The 15,754-nt window shown below is 33.9% G+C and overlaps 1 protein-coding gene across 1 annotated transcript in view; it reads left to right on the forward strand.

Moving 5' to 3' along the window:
• Window positions 1–2,508: 2,508 nt before the first annotated feature.
• The window catches only part of LOC149791512 (uncharacterized), a 66,205-nt gene continuing 52,959 nt past the window's right edge, over window positions 2,509–15,754 (forward strand). The window contains exons 1-9 of the mRNA XM_089969438.1: window positions 2,509–2,584; window positions 4,360–4,722; window positions 9,229–9,684; window positions 10,045–10,175; window positions 10,648–10,980; window positions 11,790–11,988; window positions 13,517–13,776; window positions 14,545–14,758; window positions 15,412–15,673. Coding sequence (XP_089825564.1) covers window positions 2,509–2,584; window positions 4,360–4,722; window positions 9,229–9,684; window positions 10,045–10,175; window positions 10,648–10,980; window positions 11,790–11,988; window positions 13,517–13,776; window positions 14,545–14,758; window positions 15,412–15,673 — 2,294 coding nt within the window. The remainder of the gene's footprint in view (window positions 2,585–4,359; window positions 4,723–9,228; window positions 9,685–10,044; window positions 10,176–10,647; window positions 10,981–11,789; window positions 11,989–13,516; window positions 13,777–14,544; window positions 14,759–15,411; window positions 15,674–15,754) is intronic.

Genomic DNA, 15,754 nt, shown 5'->3' on the forward strand with positions numbered 1-15,754 from the left:
GTTGTTAATGGAACTACTGACGAAACCTATTATATGCAGATATATATACCTACCTGAGGGCTGTCCGTCTGAAACGATGACGAAGACATCGCCGAAGAATGCAAAATGTATTATTTGAAAATCCTTGCTGCCATTCGTATCATTCGTATATGATAGTTCTTCATGCTTGTGGGTCAGATAATTCATTGCATGGGCTATATAGACTTGCGTGAGGACTTTTCCTTTAATAGGTAATATGTTGACATCGCCGACGAATGCAAAATGTATTCTTAACAAATTCTTACTGCAATATATATGTTTCGTATATTACGATTCTTAATAATTGTGGTTCAGATCATTTATTGCGTGTTCACACTTCATCGGCGGCATATGCACATATCGTTGATCATCGTTCTTGATAGGGAAAATTCATTAACTGATTGATTGATTGGTTGAGTTTTAACGGCGCATCAGCACTGTTATGCTATTTGGCGCCAAAGAAAATGTTATATGTATAATCTTTTTAAAAAGTTATAAAAAGTAACATATCAACCAGCGATATAAAAAACAAATTGTTGAAATTAAAACGATAGGATGGTAACGGTGGAAAATACAGCTTCCCGATCAACGTGGGATGTAAATGGTGTACGTTAATGAAGAATGATGAAACGGTATTAAAAGATACGGTATATATACATATATTGCATAAAACTGCACAAGTTGATAGCATAAAAGTTAGAGTTTAGAGTAAATATTTACTGCTTTCAGGAACTCTATGCTACGAGTGACCTTTATAGTATCAAAAAGTTCCTTCATGTGCACATTGTATTAATGATCGTGCGTAGGTTGCAGATCGAAACACTCTATCATAAAGTGCTTAACAGTGAAAGGTTCATTGCAAGAAACGCACTCTGGTGGGTCTTCTCCTTTTAGTGTGTGTGAGTGGGTAATATAAGTATGACCGATTCGGGTTCTTGCAATGATTACCTCCTCCCTAACTATGGTTCTGTAGGAAGGAGTCCATTCTCCTAGAGTTGGCTTGATTGCATGAAGTTTATTATTCACTGCATCATTCCATGATGCCTGCCTCTTCTGACGTAAGTACTTTCTGACACTAGGTTTAAAATCAGTATACGGTATTTTAAAATCAGATGGTTCTTGAGAAAGGGCCAGTTTATCAGCGCGATCTGCTATTTCGTTACCTTTAATACCAATATGGCTAGGCAACCAACAGTATATTGTATTGTGGGAGACACTCAGCTCGGTATTTTTGACGAGTATGTTTTTCAATAATGGATTCTCCAGTTTTCTATTGTGTAGTGACTGAAGTACTGATAGTGAGATGGAGAAGATGATGCTGTTTAAAATGCGTTTGTTTTCTATATGTTGCAGAGCAAGTTCTATTGCTCTGATTTCGGCTGAAAAAATTGATGTTCCATTTGGTAAGCGAACTTGTGATGTGTGAATTTCACAAACAAAGGCTGCAGCAGCCTTTTCCTCATATTTTGATCCATCAGTGTAAAATGTTTGTGTAGTTCTTAAATTCGGCGAGGAGTTCATGGTAAGTGTTGTGGAAGAAGTGGAAATTCAAACACATTAGCAGAAGCTGGGAAATGATAAACAAAACAAAAACAGAAAATAATTAAAGCAACGCATTGATCTTCCCCTACACGTCTGGAATACGACGTTGACTGCAAAAGAGTAAAATAATAGTCTTTATTTACTCTATACACGTTCAAGATGTTTTCAGAATGTAAGAGAGAATTTGCTTGTAATTTAGGTCTCGGTTCCTTTTTTACAGAAGTGACTTCAACCAGCAGCATCACGCCTGAGCCAATTACAACAACGACAAAGGCAACAGAAATTACATTTCCACATTCAAGCACTATCCCATGGACAGAGGAGACAAGAACAACCACCACTACCACAGCCCAAAATACTGAAATCACAGACATGCCGATCACAAGCAAAATGACAGAAAGCACTACATCTACAACACAGCCATCACTAACTTCTACCACCACCGTTGCAAGCAGCAGCTTCATAACAACGACAAGTATATTAGCTGACACTACAAGTGCAATGACAGAGTTACAGACTCCTTCAACTTCCAAAACGCTCACATCAGCTGCAACAAACGAGATGACAACTTCTACTACTGCGACGATACTGACTGAGACTTCCAGCAGTGGTACAGGTATTGATGCAGAACTCATATTGTTTAGTGCTCCAATTCAGTTGAAATGAAGAAAAGAATGCATATTATCTATGTAGCTTGAGCATAAATATAAATTTATATGGAAATTCTTTAAAGGAATTTGAAGCTTTCACAATTCTGTGCTCATGGAACAGAACATTTTGAACTCAGATTTCGAGGGTCTTTAGAAAAGAAGTTGAACTATAAATTAACTTTTCTATTGTTGCCATCGTGTTTTCGATCAAGATGAAAGAAGGTCAATTAAAAATAATTCACTTTATTTCTAGACTGTATTTTAAACTACATATCTACATTAAAGCAGTGATTATACGATGCGTGAGAAGCACAACTTTCAGAACATATCATTAAGAGATGCTGTGTTAGATGAAAGTGTTTTAAGCGCAGTTGGTAGGAAGAAAACTAAACAATAATTTCTACGTGGAATGAAAATCGAATGAATGAGAACCAAAAATTTCTGACCTATACACCTTCATGCCAATTGTTCTATGTAATAAGACCATGAAGCCGTCACTGAAGAATGCAACTGGTACTATCAGCGATAGATATCTGACATGTTTAAATATCTTAGAATAGAGCTCTTTCACAAAGGAAGTTCAAAGAATTCATCATGAAGGTTGGGATTCATTATCGGCATAGGTAACTAATGTAAATGATCATACTTTAATAGCGTGCTTCTAAAATGTCACTGGCTCTGCCGAATTGAAAAACAGAAGAGCAAAAAAATAAAACAACATCTTATTATTCCAGTTTTCTCCTGGCGTACGAGGTTTACTGCAAACAAATAAGGACATTGAGTCTTTTTGTATAATGACGTACTCTTAATAGAGGGAAGATATATACATCAATTATTGCGAGTCGTGTCTTGACGACACACATAATCTTTCGTATGTGTTGCATAGTTGTTGCATATTTCTTGTTTAGTTTGAATTTGAATGATATTGACATAGGAAAACAATTCGATATTTTTCGTCTCCATTTGGTACCAAATATTTCATAAGGTCCTTAGAAGGCATTAATTTCAGGTTGACAAATAGAAGATAATAACGGAAAACGTTTATTCCAAACTTCAAGACGTGAAGACTGAATGCGTCATGCGCAAATCATAATTATTTCCCAATCGGATAAGTACATATACAGTGGATGTTAGAAATGTATGCATCATCGAGGTCTAGCGTGAGAACATATATGGATATTTTTTTTTTTTTTTGCATATGTTAAGCTTTCATAGTTATGTCCGCAATCAACATAAAGACTTCAAGATGAAGTTCGATGGTCTATAGAACATAATTGACAATACTGTAATGAATATATCCACGTTTGAGACATCGTGTTTTCCATGAAGAGGAATGATTATGAAGGACAGATATACTACCTACTTTATAGATTAAACTTTAAATACAATTACACATTAAACATCGTTTTGGAACAATTCTTCGAACGGATAGAGGTCCTAATATTACGCTATGTCTTGGTGGATTACTTGAAGTCATACGTTTGATTAGTTTCTAACATTAGTGACTAATACATGACTTATAGCTGCGTTGTTAATGGAACTACTGAAGAAACCTATTATATGCAGGTATATATACCTACCTGAGGGCTGTCTGTTTGAAACGATGACGAAGACATCGCCGAAGTATGAAAAACGCAGTATTAGAACATCCTTGCTGCCATTCGTATCATTCGTATATGATAGTTCTTCATGCTTGTGAGTCAGATAATTCATTGCATGTGCTGTATAGACTTACGTGAAGACTTTTCTTTTAATAGGTGATATGTTGACATCGCCGACGAATGCAAAAGGTATTACTAACAAATTCTTACATCAATATATATGCTTCGTATATTATGGTTCTTAATATTTGTGGTTCAGATCATTTATTACATGTTCGCACTTCATCGGCGGCATATGCAAATATCGTAGATCATCGTTGTTCATAGGGGAAAATCAAATACATTAGTAGAAGCTGGGAAATGATAAACAAAAGAAAAATATAAAATAATTAAGGCAACGCTTTGATGTTCCCCTACACGTCTGTAATGCGACGTTTACTGCAGAAGAGTGAGATAGTAGCTTTTATTTACTCTATACAGTTTCAGACTGTCTTTAGAACGTAAGAGAGAATTTGCTTGCAATTTAGGTGTCGGTTCCATTTTTACAGAAGTGACTTCAACCAGAAGCAGCTCGCGTGAGCCAATTACAACAACGACAAAGGCAACAGAAACTACATTTCCACATTCAAGCACTATCCCGTCAACAGAGGAGGCAACAACAGCAACCTCTATCACAGCCCAAAATACTGAAATCAGCGATGTGCCGATCACAAGCAAAATTGCACAAAGTACTACATCTACAATACAGCCATTAACAGTTTCTACCACCATCGTGGCAAGCAGCAGAACGACGACAAGTATAGAAGCTGACACTACAAATTCAATGACAGAGTTACAGACTCCTTCAACAAGCGAGATGACAACTTCTACTATTGCGACGTTACTGACTGAGACTTCCGGCAGTGGTACAGGTATTTATGCAGAACTCATATTGTTTAGAGCTCCAAAATCCCAACATAGGCCATTTAGTTGAACCTTACTGTATTCTGAAAAGAAGTCGTACAACTTGACAAAACAAAATATATTTACATCACGTAAATTGTATGTCTAACCCAAGAAAGATCAATTGATCAATAGTTTGAGATCCAGGTGAAGTATGTACAGTTTGTATTTAGGATATGATTTTCAGCTCGCATTTACTTGATTGATTGGAATCTCCATGATGTACACAACGAAAATAAAACCCTTTATGCCTTTATCATTTTTAAAAGCGAATATTATTTACGGCCTCAACTATTTGTGAAGATTAATTTGACAATGGAATACAACAAAGGCCTAGCGCATATAGCAAAAAAAAACGGGTGTTTGAAACGAAGAGCAATACACTTTAGAATATAACGCATCTTATCTATATAGCTATCTAGAAATATAAATTAACTTTACTATTGTTGTGATCGTGTTTCCTATGATGATGGAAGAAGATGAATTAAAAATAATTCACTTTATTTCTATACTGAATGCTAAACTACAGATCTACATTACAGCAGTGATTACACGATGCGTGAGAAGCACACCATTTAGAAAATAAAGTTAAGCAATGCTGTTCGATTTAGGTTTGTTAAGCGCAGTTGGTAGGAAGAAAACTAAAAAATAAATTCTAAGTGGAATGAAAATCGAATGAATGAGAACAAATAATTTCTGACATATACAGCTTCATGCCAATTGTTCTATCTAATAAATTCCTGAAGCCCTCACTAAAGAATGCAACATGTACTATTAGCAACAGATGTCTGCCATGATTAAATATCACAGAATGTTGCTCTTTCATAGAGGAAGTTGAAAGAATTCATTATGATATTTGGGATTCATTATCGGCTTAGGTAGGTAATGTAGATGAACATACTTTATTAGCATTCTTCCAAAATGACAGAATCTATGCCGAATTCAAAATACAGAAGAATCAAGAAAACAAAACAACGTCTTACACTTTCACTTGTTCTGCTGGCGTACGATGTTTACTGCAAATACATAAGGACAGTGAGTCTTTTTGTATAATGATGTGTATCTGAAGCAAAATCTAAAAGGTTTACGTAGTTAAATACTGGCAACCTATATTTTAAGGCGTGCTCTGAATAGAGGGAAGATAATTCGTCAATTATGTGTTAGTCGTGACGGACACACATAATGCTTGGTATGTGCTTCGTGGTTTTGCTAATTTCTTGTTTAGTTGGAATTTCAGTGATGTTGATATAGGAAAAAAATAATATATTTTCTGTATCCATTTGGTACCAAATATTTTTTAAGGTTTTTAAATGGCATTAATTATAGTTTGGCAAATAGAAGATAATATCCGAAATCTTTTATTCCAAACTACGAGACGTGAAGAATGAATATGTCATGCGCAAATTATAATATATATTTCCCAATCAGTTGACGACATATACAGCAGATGGTAGAAAAGTATGCATGTCTAGCGTGACAATATATATGGATATTCTTATCTGCATATTTGAAGTTTTCATAGTTATGTCCGCAAGCAACATAACGACTTCTAGACGCAGTTCTATGGTCTATAGAATGTAATTGTCAATACTGTAACGAATGTATCTACGTTTGAGGATTCGCATTTTCCATGAAGAAGAATGATTATAAAGGAAAAATATACTACTTATTTTATAGATTAATCTCTAAATCAATTATACATTAAACTTCGTTTTGGAACAATTCTTTGAACGGATTGAAATCTCCATGATGTTCAAAACGAAAATCACTTTCATTATGCCTTTCTCATTTGTGAAAGCGAATATTTTTGATAGTTTCTAATAAGTGTGAATTTAACTTTGGCAAGTGTAAAAAACAAAGGCCCAGTGCATATAACAAATAACGAGGGTGTGTAGGAGAACACAAAATATCATATGTGTTTCATAGCTGTTGCCAATTTCTTGTTTAGCTGGAATTGCAGTGAGATTAATAAGGGAAACTACTAAGATATTTTCTATCTCCATTTGGTACCAAATATTTTTTAAGGTCTTTAAAAAGTATTAAGTTTAGTTTGCCAAATAGAAGATAATATCGGAAATTGTTTATTCCAAACTTCGATATTTAAAGATTGAATGCGTCCAGCGCGAATCATAATTAATATTTCCAGTCAGTTGTGGATGTAGACTATACATGGTAGAAAAGTATTAATCTTCGATTTCTAGCCTATTAACATATATGGGTATTCTTTTTTGCATATTAGAAGCTTTTGTTATGTCCGCAAACGACAGAGCGATTTCAAGACGCAGTTTGATGGTCTATAGAACGTAATTGTCAATTTACGTTCAAGTAAATTTAACCACTTTTGATAAATCATGGTATTCATGATGATGAATGATAATGAAGAAAGGATACACTATTTTATTTATAGATTAAACTCTAACTATAACTATGCAGTATATATATAGGCGTGGAACAATTCTTTGAACGTATATAGGTGATAATATTACGTTATATCTTATATGATTAAGTGAAGAAATGCGTGTGTGTAGTTGATAACATCAGTGTCTAATTTGTGACCAATAACTGCGCAGGAAATGGAACTAATGACGAAACATATCATATGCAACTACGTAGACCTACTTGAGGATTGTTCCTTTTAAAGCGATGATGATGACATTGCCAAATAATGCAAAAAGCATTAATAGCAAACCATTGCTGCCATTTTTATCTATCGTATATGATCGTTCTTCATAAATGAAGGTCACATCATTCATTACATATGCTATATAGACTTGCATGAAGATTATTCATTTTAAAACTAGTATGTAGACATCGCCGTCGAATGAAAAATGTATTTTTAACAGATCATTACTGCAATATATATCTTTCGCATATTATCGTTCTTCATAATTGTGGTTCAGATTATTTATTACACATTCACACTTCATCGCCGGCATATGCAAATATCGTAGATCATCATTGTTCATAGGTGAAGTTCAAACACATTAATAGATGCAGGGAAATGATAACAGAACAAAAACAGTGAAAATAATGAAGGCAACGCATTGATCTTCCTGCTACACGTCTGGAGTACGATGTTTACTGCAAAAGACTAAGATAGTAGTTTTTTTTAAACTCTGTTAAGGTTCAAGCTCCTCAATTTACTTTAACTACTATTATCTCTCTCTCTCGAACATTACAATTGAAATCAGTGTCCGGGTTATAAATACCCTAATGATTACACAACCCCACATAATATGACTAACCCCGTTAGACCTCTACAGGAGAAGAATGCTTCCTTAAAGTAGACAACTTCCTAAAGATTTATCGCTATTGGTTTGCTACTTAGAGAATCAGGAAATCTACAGGCAAATATATAGCAAAACATTTGGGCCGCAATCTAACCCACATCCCGGTGCTTGTTCCATCGAGAGAACACACATCAGTATTTTGAAATCGCCCAAATTAAAGACCATATATCAGGCAACGATGCTGTCGGCAACAAAACCAATCAACATTGTGATCGTATGTAATAGAATATAGATTTTCGTGCGCAACATTACTGAATTGATATATAGTCTTTGGTCATCATTGAAATATTCATGATTAATTTTAGCATATTTATTGCCTATGATACGGATTCCTACTCTGATTCTGGATTAAATAATTTAAATTATATTGTTGTAGAAGTAATAATTCTAACCTGCTTAATTTCAAACATTCATTATAATGTACGACCGCTACACCAAAATAACGCGTTGGATCTTGTTAGCAATTATTCATAATTAATAAAAGCTTGGAATTTTAAATTATATAACATAAAACGGAAGTATTATTCTATATTTAGCAGTCCTTAATATCCAACACAATTTCCCTTGAAATGATTCACAATAGCTTGTATGAAGTATTAATCTGTTTCACTAACATATTGTCGGGTGAGACATGAATGTAATATTTCAAAAAATGTTAATTCAGTCTTGCTATTTCGTTCTTGACTATCATCGATACTTTTGCACGACCATAAGCATTTCTCAAACATGTGAGCTGTCTGGCTTCGTTGCTCGTTTATGTTGTTTCTGTAAGTTTAACACCGTTGATATTTAGCAAGTTTTTGTAGCTCCTGACCCATAAACGGTTGACTATGTAAAAATTAGCTTGCCATTTATTTAACAAATATTTGTGGTTGACCGGTTTAAATTAATTTAAATTATAAACTTTGGATCGAATAAAATATAGTTTCCATCAGTATATGCTATTATTGTCATATTCTTTACTTGACCACGTTTTTAAGAAGCCTTTCCCAATGCAATTATGAGTCTATTCAAATAAATAATAAGTAAACAGTGGAATACATAATAGTGAATAATAGTAAATAATTAGCGGAATACATCATAACGGATAATATTGAATCAACATTGGAATACAAAACAAGCTTTTTCCATTCATATTTTATTCTGTGGAAGCATATACTTTCATTATTTATTATATAATCACAGAGAAAACAACAGATAGCTCCACGACGGAACTAACTACTGCTGCATCGGAGACAACAACTACAACACCACTGACATTAAATACTACAACATTAGACGTGCCAACAACAAGTATCACCTCCACAACGGCCGAAATTAGTAAGACAACAGAAAGGTCAACTACTGAAACGAAGTCATTTACCTCGATGTTAACAACACAGTCGCCAACAAATACTAGCACAAGAGTAACCAGTACCAGCACAACAAATCCTATTCCATCTACGACAGGCATAGACGTTGACATCACTAGCACTACCACTCCTCTCGCAAGGACTAGCCGCGATACAACACCTTGGATAAGTTCTGCTACAAACATGCAGACTACTCTGCAGACCACGATGCACACAACAGCACCCACAAACGAAGTTCTAACACAAACCAGTACAACTACGAAATCAACGACTTCAAGCACTAGCACAAGTATATACCCAGAACATTCAATTGTATGATTTATATACCTAGATAACACTAAAAATATTCGGACAGTTCTTTCTTGAGTTGGTAGAAAAGAGAAAAGAGATTCGTCGCATAGTTCCGACAAGGGGAGATCTTAACTGATAATGGCATCATATATAATGCGTTATTCATTTAAATCTTGCTTATGTCTTCTCCATCGTACCATTTATATGTCTTGCTTGTCTCGCTTCCATATTTTACGTATATTAAGTTAGACTTTCAGTTTTTAAACTTTGTTACCTCATAGCCCGGTCTCCATGTGGTTTTATAGTTGAATCAATTTATTCACTTTTTCACTTTTTTAATAACTGTTTTTTTTTATAGCTACTCTTAAGTTTAGTTATGGCCTGTCGGCAAATGATCTGACACTTAGAAACGTGGACGACGCTTGCAGCTCCGTTGTGACCTCATCATTACCGTTTCCAGTGTATGGAATGCTTTATACACAAATGCATGTAAGTAGCAAGACAATGACACACAGTCTATTAAAAGTGATTTAAAGTGACGATTGATATATTTAAATACTAGAAGAATATTCGTAATAAGATTGGTTGTGTTCACGAATAAGTGGAAAAACGAGATTTACGTCAGCATTCAATTTACATATGCATGTTGTATATACTAACACAAGAACAAATAAACACAAAACAAAATCATAGCGTATCGTTAAAGATATAAAAGTAGATTATAGTTTTGTTTCATCATACAGCAAACCATTTTATCTATCACTCTCTTCACGTCTTTATTAAGATTATTTTTTAATGATTTACTTTATTTCTTTGCATCATTTTTCAATATTTCAAATAGGTGGAAATGTGTGCTAAATTATAATCGTAGACGTTGTCAGTGATTCTAGGTTTTTGTATGCACCTTATGCATCAGACTATGAATCAGATACTGGTATATAATTATTTTTTCTATTTCCAGATCTGCAGTAATGGAATTGTTTCATTCTCCGAAAAATTAACTACACCCAATCCACCACGTAGTGACCATGATTTTCAGCAACATTCTTATCTCGCACCATACTTTACTGATCTTGACCTTCAACTGGCTGGACCATTTCGAGAAGCTATTATCTACTACCATGCCTATGACGTGATCAGAAATTATGCTTTAAGCACACAAGAGAATGTTGTGAAGGCGCGCGATTTCGTGCGTCGTAGTGAAAGTGACCAAAGACATTTCACTCCAACATTTCTTCTCGTAGTCACGTGGGACAAGGTGTATCCATATCCAGCCTACTCTAGACAATCAGAGGTAACACTGTTGTTCTCAAAACCTATAACTCAGCTCTTAGAGTTGTATTACAAATAACTGTATCCAGCAAATTTGACACCCACAAATAGCCACAGAATCAGGTCTTGCAGGATAAATATTTCAACACGTTTTATTAGCTTTGTCATTCCCAAAATGTAATACAAGATTTTACAAGCATTACCAAGGTCTGAACGTGTGTATCTCGCCAAATGTACATAAATATAAAAATCTAAGCCTATATTTAGAATCGTGCTTGAATTAGTGCTTTAAATTAAAACGTGAACTTTGAAAATATTAAGATGAAAATGTGCAAAATGTTTTCCTAGGTATACAAGGATTCATATTGTATGGTTTGAGATGAGTTAATTTAGTAACTAAAGAAATTTCAAAGATTTATGCTTTGATAGAACATACAATAATCCACTGCGTATCGATAATTTTATATGGAAGGTGCACACAGTAAAAAATACAATTAATCTTGTCACGATTTATTGAAAATGTACTACATTTTTATATATTAGCTTCATATGAAAAAATATGCTGTGAATGCTTAAATATTATTTAATATTACTATTATTTACCAATGTACACACTCATATATTTATTACCGTGTACAATACAATATTAGCTAACAGTATTATTCTATTTTATTTCTAACTTTGTTTTGTGGAATCAATGACTCGCCTCTAAATGATTTCCAATGTCTTCTTAATAAAATTGATAACAGTGGAATTGAATAGCTGCGCAATATTATGTACCAGAAAGTTAATGCAGCCTAATAATATGATTGTTGTTTTTATGTTTTTCAGAACGTTAGCTTTCAGCTTGTTGTGGTAACAGATGGGTTAAATACATTTACCCTCTATATATATTTTCAAGATCAAATGAACATGAAATACAATGAAGTGTTTGTTGGCTACGCTTTCAAAGTACCTGGAATCGTAAAGAGAGATATAAATTCATTTACGTCCAGAGCTTTGGCTATTGACAATTATGTCCAAACGAGCGGTGGGTACCTCTATATCTCACGACATTGTTTTCTTTCTAATTATTATTTTCTAATTATCTACATCATTTTCTACATTTGGATCATGGCTCAATTGATCTTTTCGTATAATTCCTACTCCTATTCAAAAGTTACAAGTTTAAACCGGCTTAGCTAGTCAATTCTTTGTCTACACAGTGAACATTATATTGAGGTTTCTTTTTCTAAATACGAGCTGAGTTTTTTTATATTGTTCAATCGTTGTGTTTGTGTATAAAGATAGCCAAACACATATTAAACCTTGCACAAATTTACAACGTACTGCAAGATTATGTGTATTTATGAAAGGTTAGGAAATGAGAATGCTTTACAAAGCTTCAAAAACAAGTGTCAAGTGTTGGCAATGTCTTCTTTTTCTAGACTGTGTAAACATCAGTATACGATGATGACATTTATAAAGAAAAGCATCATGAACATTACAACTCACACACATATATACAGAACGTAAAAAAGTCTATCTGCACATAACAAACAAAAAAATGCATAATGTCCATTGTTACGTAGAACAGACCGTGTGAAAATTTGATTTGCCTTCAGTCTATCTGAAGATACGATCGTAAATTATTTTTATGTCATGTTCCATTAGATCTGTTGAATATAATGGGTCATTATTAACATAACTGGCATAGAAAGGATATGTTCATAAAGCGAAGAAAATAGGAATATTTCACTAAAAATATCCACATTTTGGAAACGTTTTCTGCGCTACATTAGAGATTATTCACTAGTTTCAGCAAAGAAACGTGATTCTTATATTCGGATGCTTTCTTTTTAAAAAATGCGAAACATCACGACCATTTGATTTGTTGCTTTATTAACTGATGTTGTTTCAAACAAATTCAAAAAAACAGAGATCATTTGTATAACGGCTAAGGAAAATACTTGACAAGTTACCCGTACTGTAATGAACAGTATCGATATGATTTTGCTGGAATCTTGTTATGTCACTGTCACTACAATTATAGTCCGAACATAAAACGCCTCTAGGTTAGTTTGAAGTTCTTGTGTCTTTAAAGAATAATGTGGAGTTTTTCAGTATGTATTGGAACAATGAATACCTCCTCTAACGTTAAATTGTTCACATTATAAATATATGCAGTAAAACAGTTATACAAGTATATTTTACTAAACACTATTGTTACTCATTATCTGAGTTTTCGTAATTCGTTTCTAAATCGCATGTGTTCTTGTCTAGCTGGCTGTTTATTTTATGGTAAAAATGAAGACTTTTAGCAACGTATTCCTTGTCACTATCTCTCTCTTTTTCATATTTCTCTCTCTACATATGTATCTATATATCAATCTATCCATCAATATACATATATATCTATCTATCAACTCAGATTTGATTTAAATGTGTGTGGATTATATTTTCTTTATCGAAATGTGACGGGTTGGATAAAACGTGAACAATTACTAAGTTAAAACAAATTGCTGATTGTAAATACAAAACACGCATGCATCGGCTAAACGAACTACAATGTTTCACAGGTTATAGAGGTACTTTGTACTATCGACTGACACCACTAGGATACCAAACCAACAATGACCAACGGGTATGCCTTTCATGGTGGTCACAAAACCTTGGTAACAGAAACTACTATGAAATGATCAGCAATAATATGCCTTCATGTCCATGCTCCCTGAACTGGCTCTGGTGGGATAGCTCATTCGGAAATGATTACTTTCAAAATTCCAATACTTACTGCTCTGTAATACGTTCAAGGTGGTGGTACGGCCACCATGGAAAGGTACGTTTACTCCAACGTCGTAACATAATGTAGTTATCCATGATGTTTTTGATGCTCAAGTATAGAAGAAAATGTCAGTCCCGGAAACTAGTCAAGTAAGCGAAGACAAATAGGATGTTATAGAATAATAGTCTTACTGTTTTGCATTCAATTTTATTGGATAGGAATGCTTTCATTCTCTGACAGCGATCCTAAAGAGATATAACTTTAAATCCTGAACACTTTGGTCAGTTATGTATTTAGACTTTATAAACCACAGTAGCTAGAACATTTACGTCAATCGCCCGAAATTATGCAATTGTTGCGTCCCAGGAAATTTTAGGTACACTTAAACGAAAGTGGCACTCGTTATGCACGTCAGAAAGCAAGTTTTTAATATTGGGGAAGTCACTTGCAAGAAAAATGATTCTCACTTTTGGCACACTCTAAGATAGTTGTCCCTTTTTATGAATTGTGTATTTATCGCATCGAGAAACACGGCTAAATAATATCAAAGTATGATACTTATACTCATTCAAATGCTAGCAGATTCGTATTTTATTTATATAAGTGCGACTATTTGCTTTACCTCGTTTTTTTATTTTGTGTTGTCAAGTTTATTTCATATCTCCTATCAACATCTTCAAAACTGCTATGATAATAATTTATATTTGTCTTGCATTTCTTGTTATTACTATGAATATTAGTATCATTAGTAGTAGGGGCATTATTATCATTAATATTATTATTTTATTATTATTATTATTATTATTATTATTATTATTACAGACATGTTGCTATGACTGGAGGACTCGTCAATACTTACAAACTGCTCCAAGAGCTGGTGGGTTTCAGGAATATCACAAAATAACCTTCTCCAAACAATATCAAGGTATTGACGCCAGGATGAAGGAATATTGTTGCCATAGAACAAACCTCTGTCACTTATACTACCAACTCAGACCTGTCAGCAGATGTTACAATATTTTCCCATTCTTCTTTGGTATGTACCATCATTTGTTCCGTTTCCTGTAGCATATTTAAGTAGCTTTTATTATTTGACTTACTCCAGTATAGTAGATACATACAAAATGCACTGGAGACTCTCTGCAATAGTACGATGTGCGGTTTCGTTTGTTTCAGATGGGCTATACTAGCTTTACAAATAGATCGAAGACAAATACACATTATTAGATGCTAGTTTGAGAGTTAGGTTTTGAAATTATGATTCTGCAGACAGGCAGCAATTTATATAAATTTTGAGCTTTTAAATTGAATTTTATAAGTTGCTGATATGTTATATTTTATAACATGTTTTTAACACGTATTGTTTAAAGACTTAAGGGTTAAATGGTGAAATGGCCTAAATACTGTCTTTGATTAAGAAGTGAAGCTGAAAACAGAATTGACGTTGTTGGTTAATTATGCTTGTATTTCCTGGTGATGGGTTGTTTAGTTTTTATTTGTTTATTTAAGAATACCAGCAGCAACACAATAACACATATATGTGATGCATACAAGAAATGCGTATTTACTGCATTGTGTCATTCCATCTTATTGAGTCATATCGGTAAAGGGAGACGATATTGAAAAAAATATAGGATGATTATAAATTACAAAGAAAATATGGCATTATAAATCCATCGACTGTTTCAGCTATTTTCTGGGGTGATCCACACATCGAAACACTGGACAAAAGGAAGTTTACATTTAATGGATGGGGAGAGTACACACTGGTGTCGTTGGATACATCCAACATTACTTTTTACCTACAATCTCGTACGTCTAGAGCGGAGAAAGCTGACGGGAAGCTGACGGATGCTACCATTTTCTCGGCTTTTGCGGCTATGGATAACCATGGCGCTAATGTTCATGTAGAGCTGAATGAAAATAAAAACGGTTACTCTTATATTGAACAGTCTTCTTAAATTGTGGGCGCTAAACTTTGGTTCCAGCTTATTAATATTCTGTAATAAATAGCTACATCCGTCTATTTAGA

The sequence above is a fragment of the Sinohyriopsis cumingii genome, chromosome 9 (genome assembly GCF_028554795.1).
Source record: "Sinohyriopsis cumingii isolate HCF-2022 chromosome 9, ASM2855479v2, whole genome shotgun sequence".
NCBI classification, from domain to species: domain Eukaryota; kingdom Metazoa; phylum Mollusca; class Bivalvia; order Unionida; family Unionidae; genus Sinohyriopsis; species Sinohyriopsis cumingii.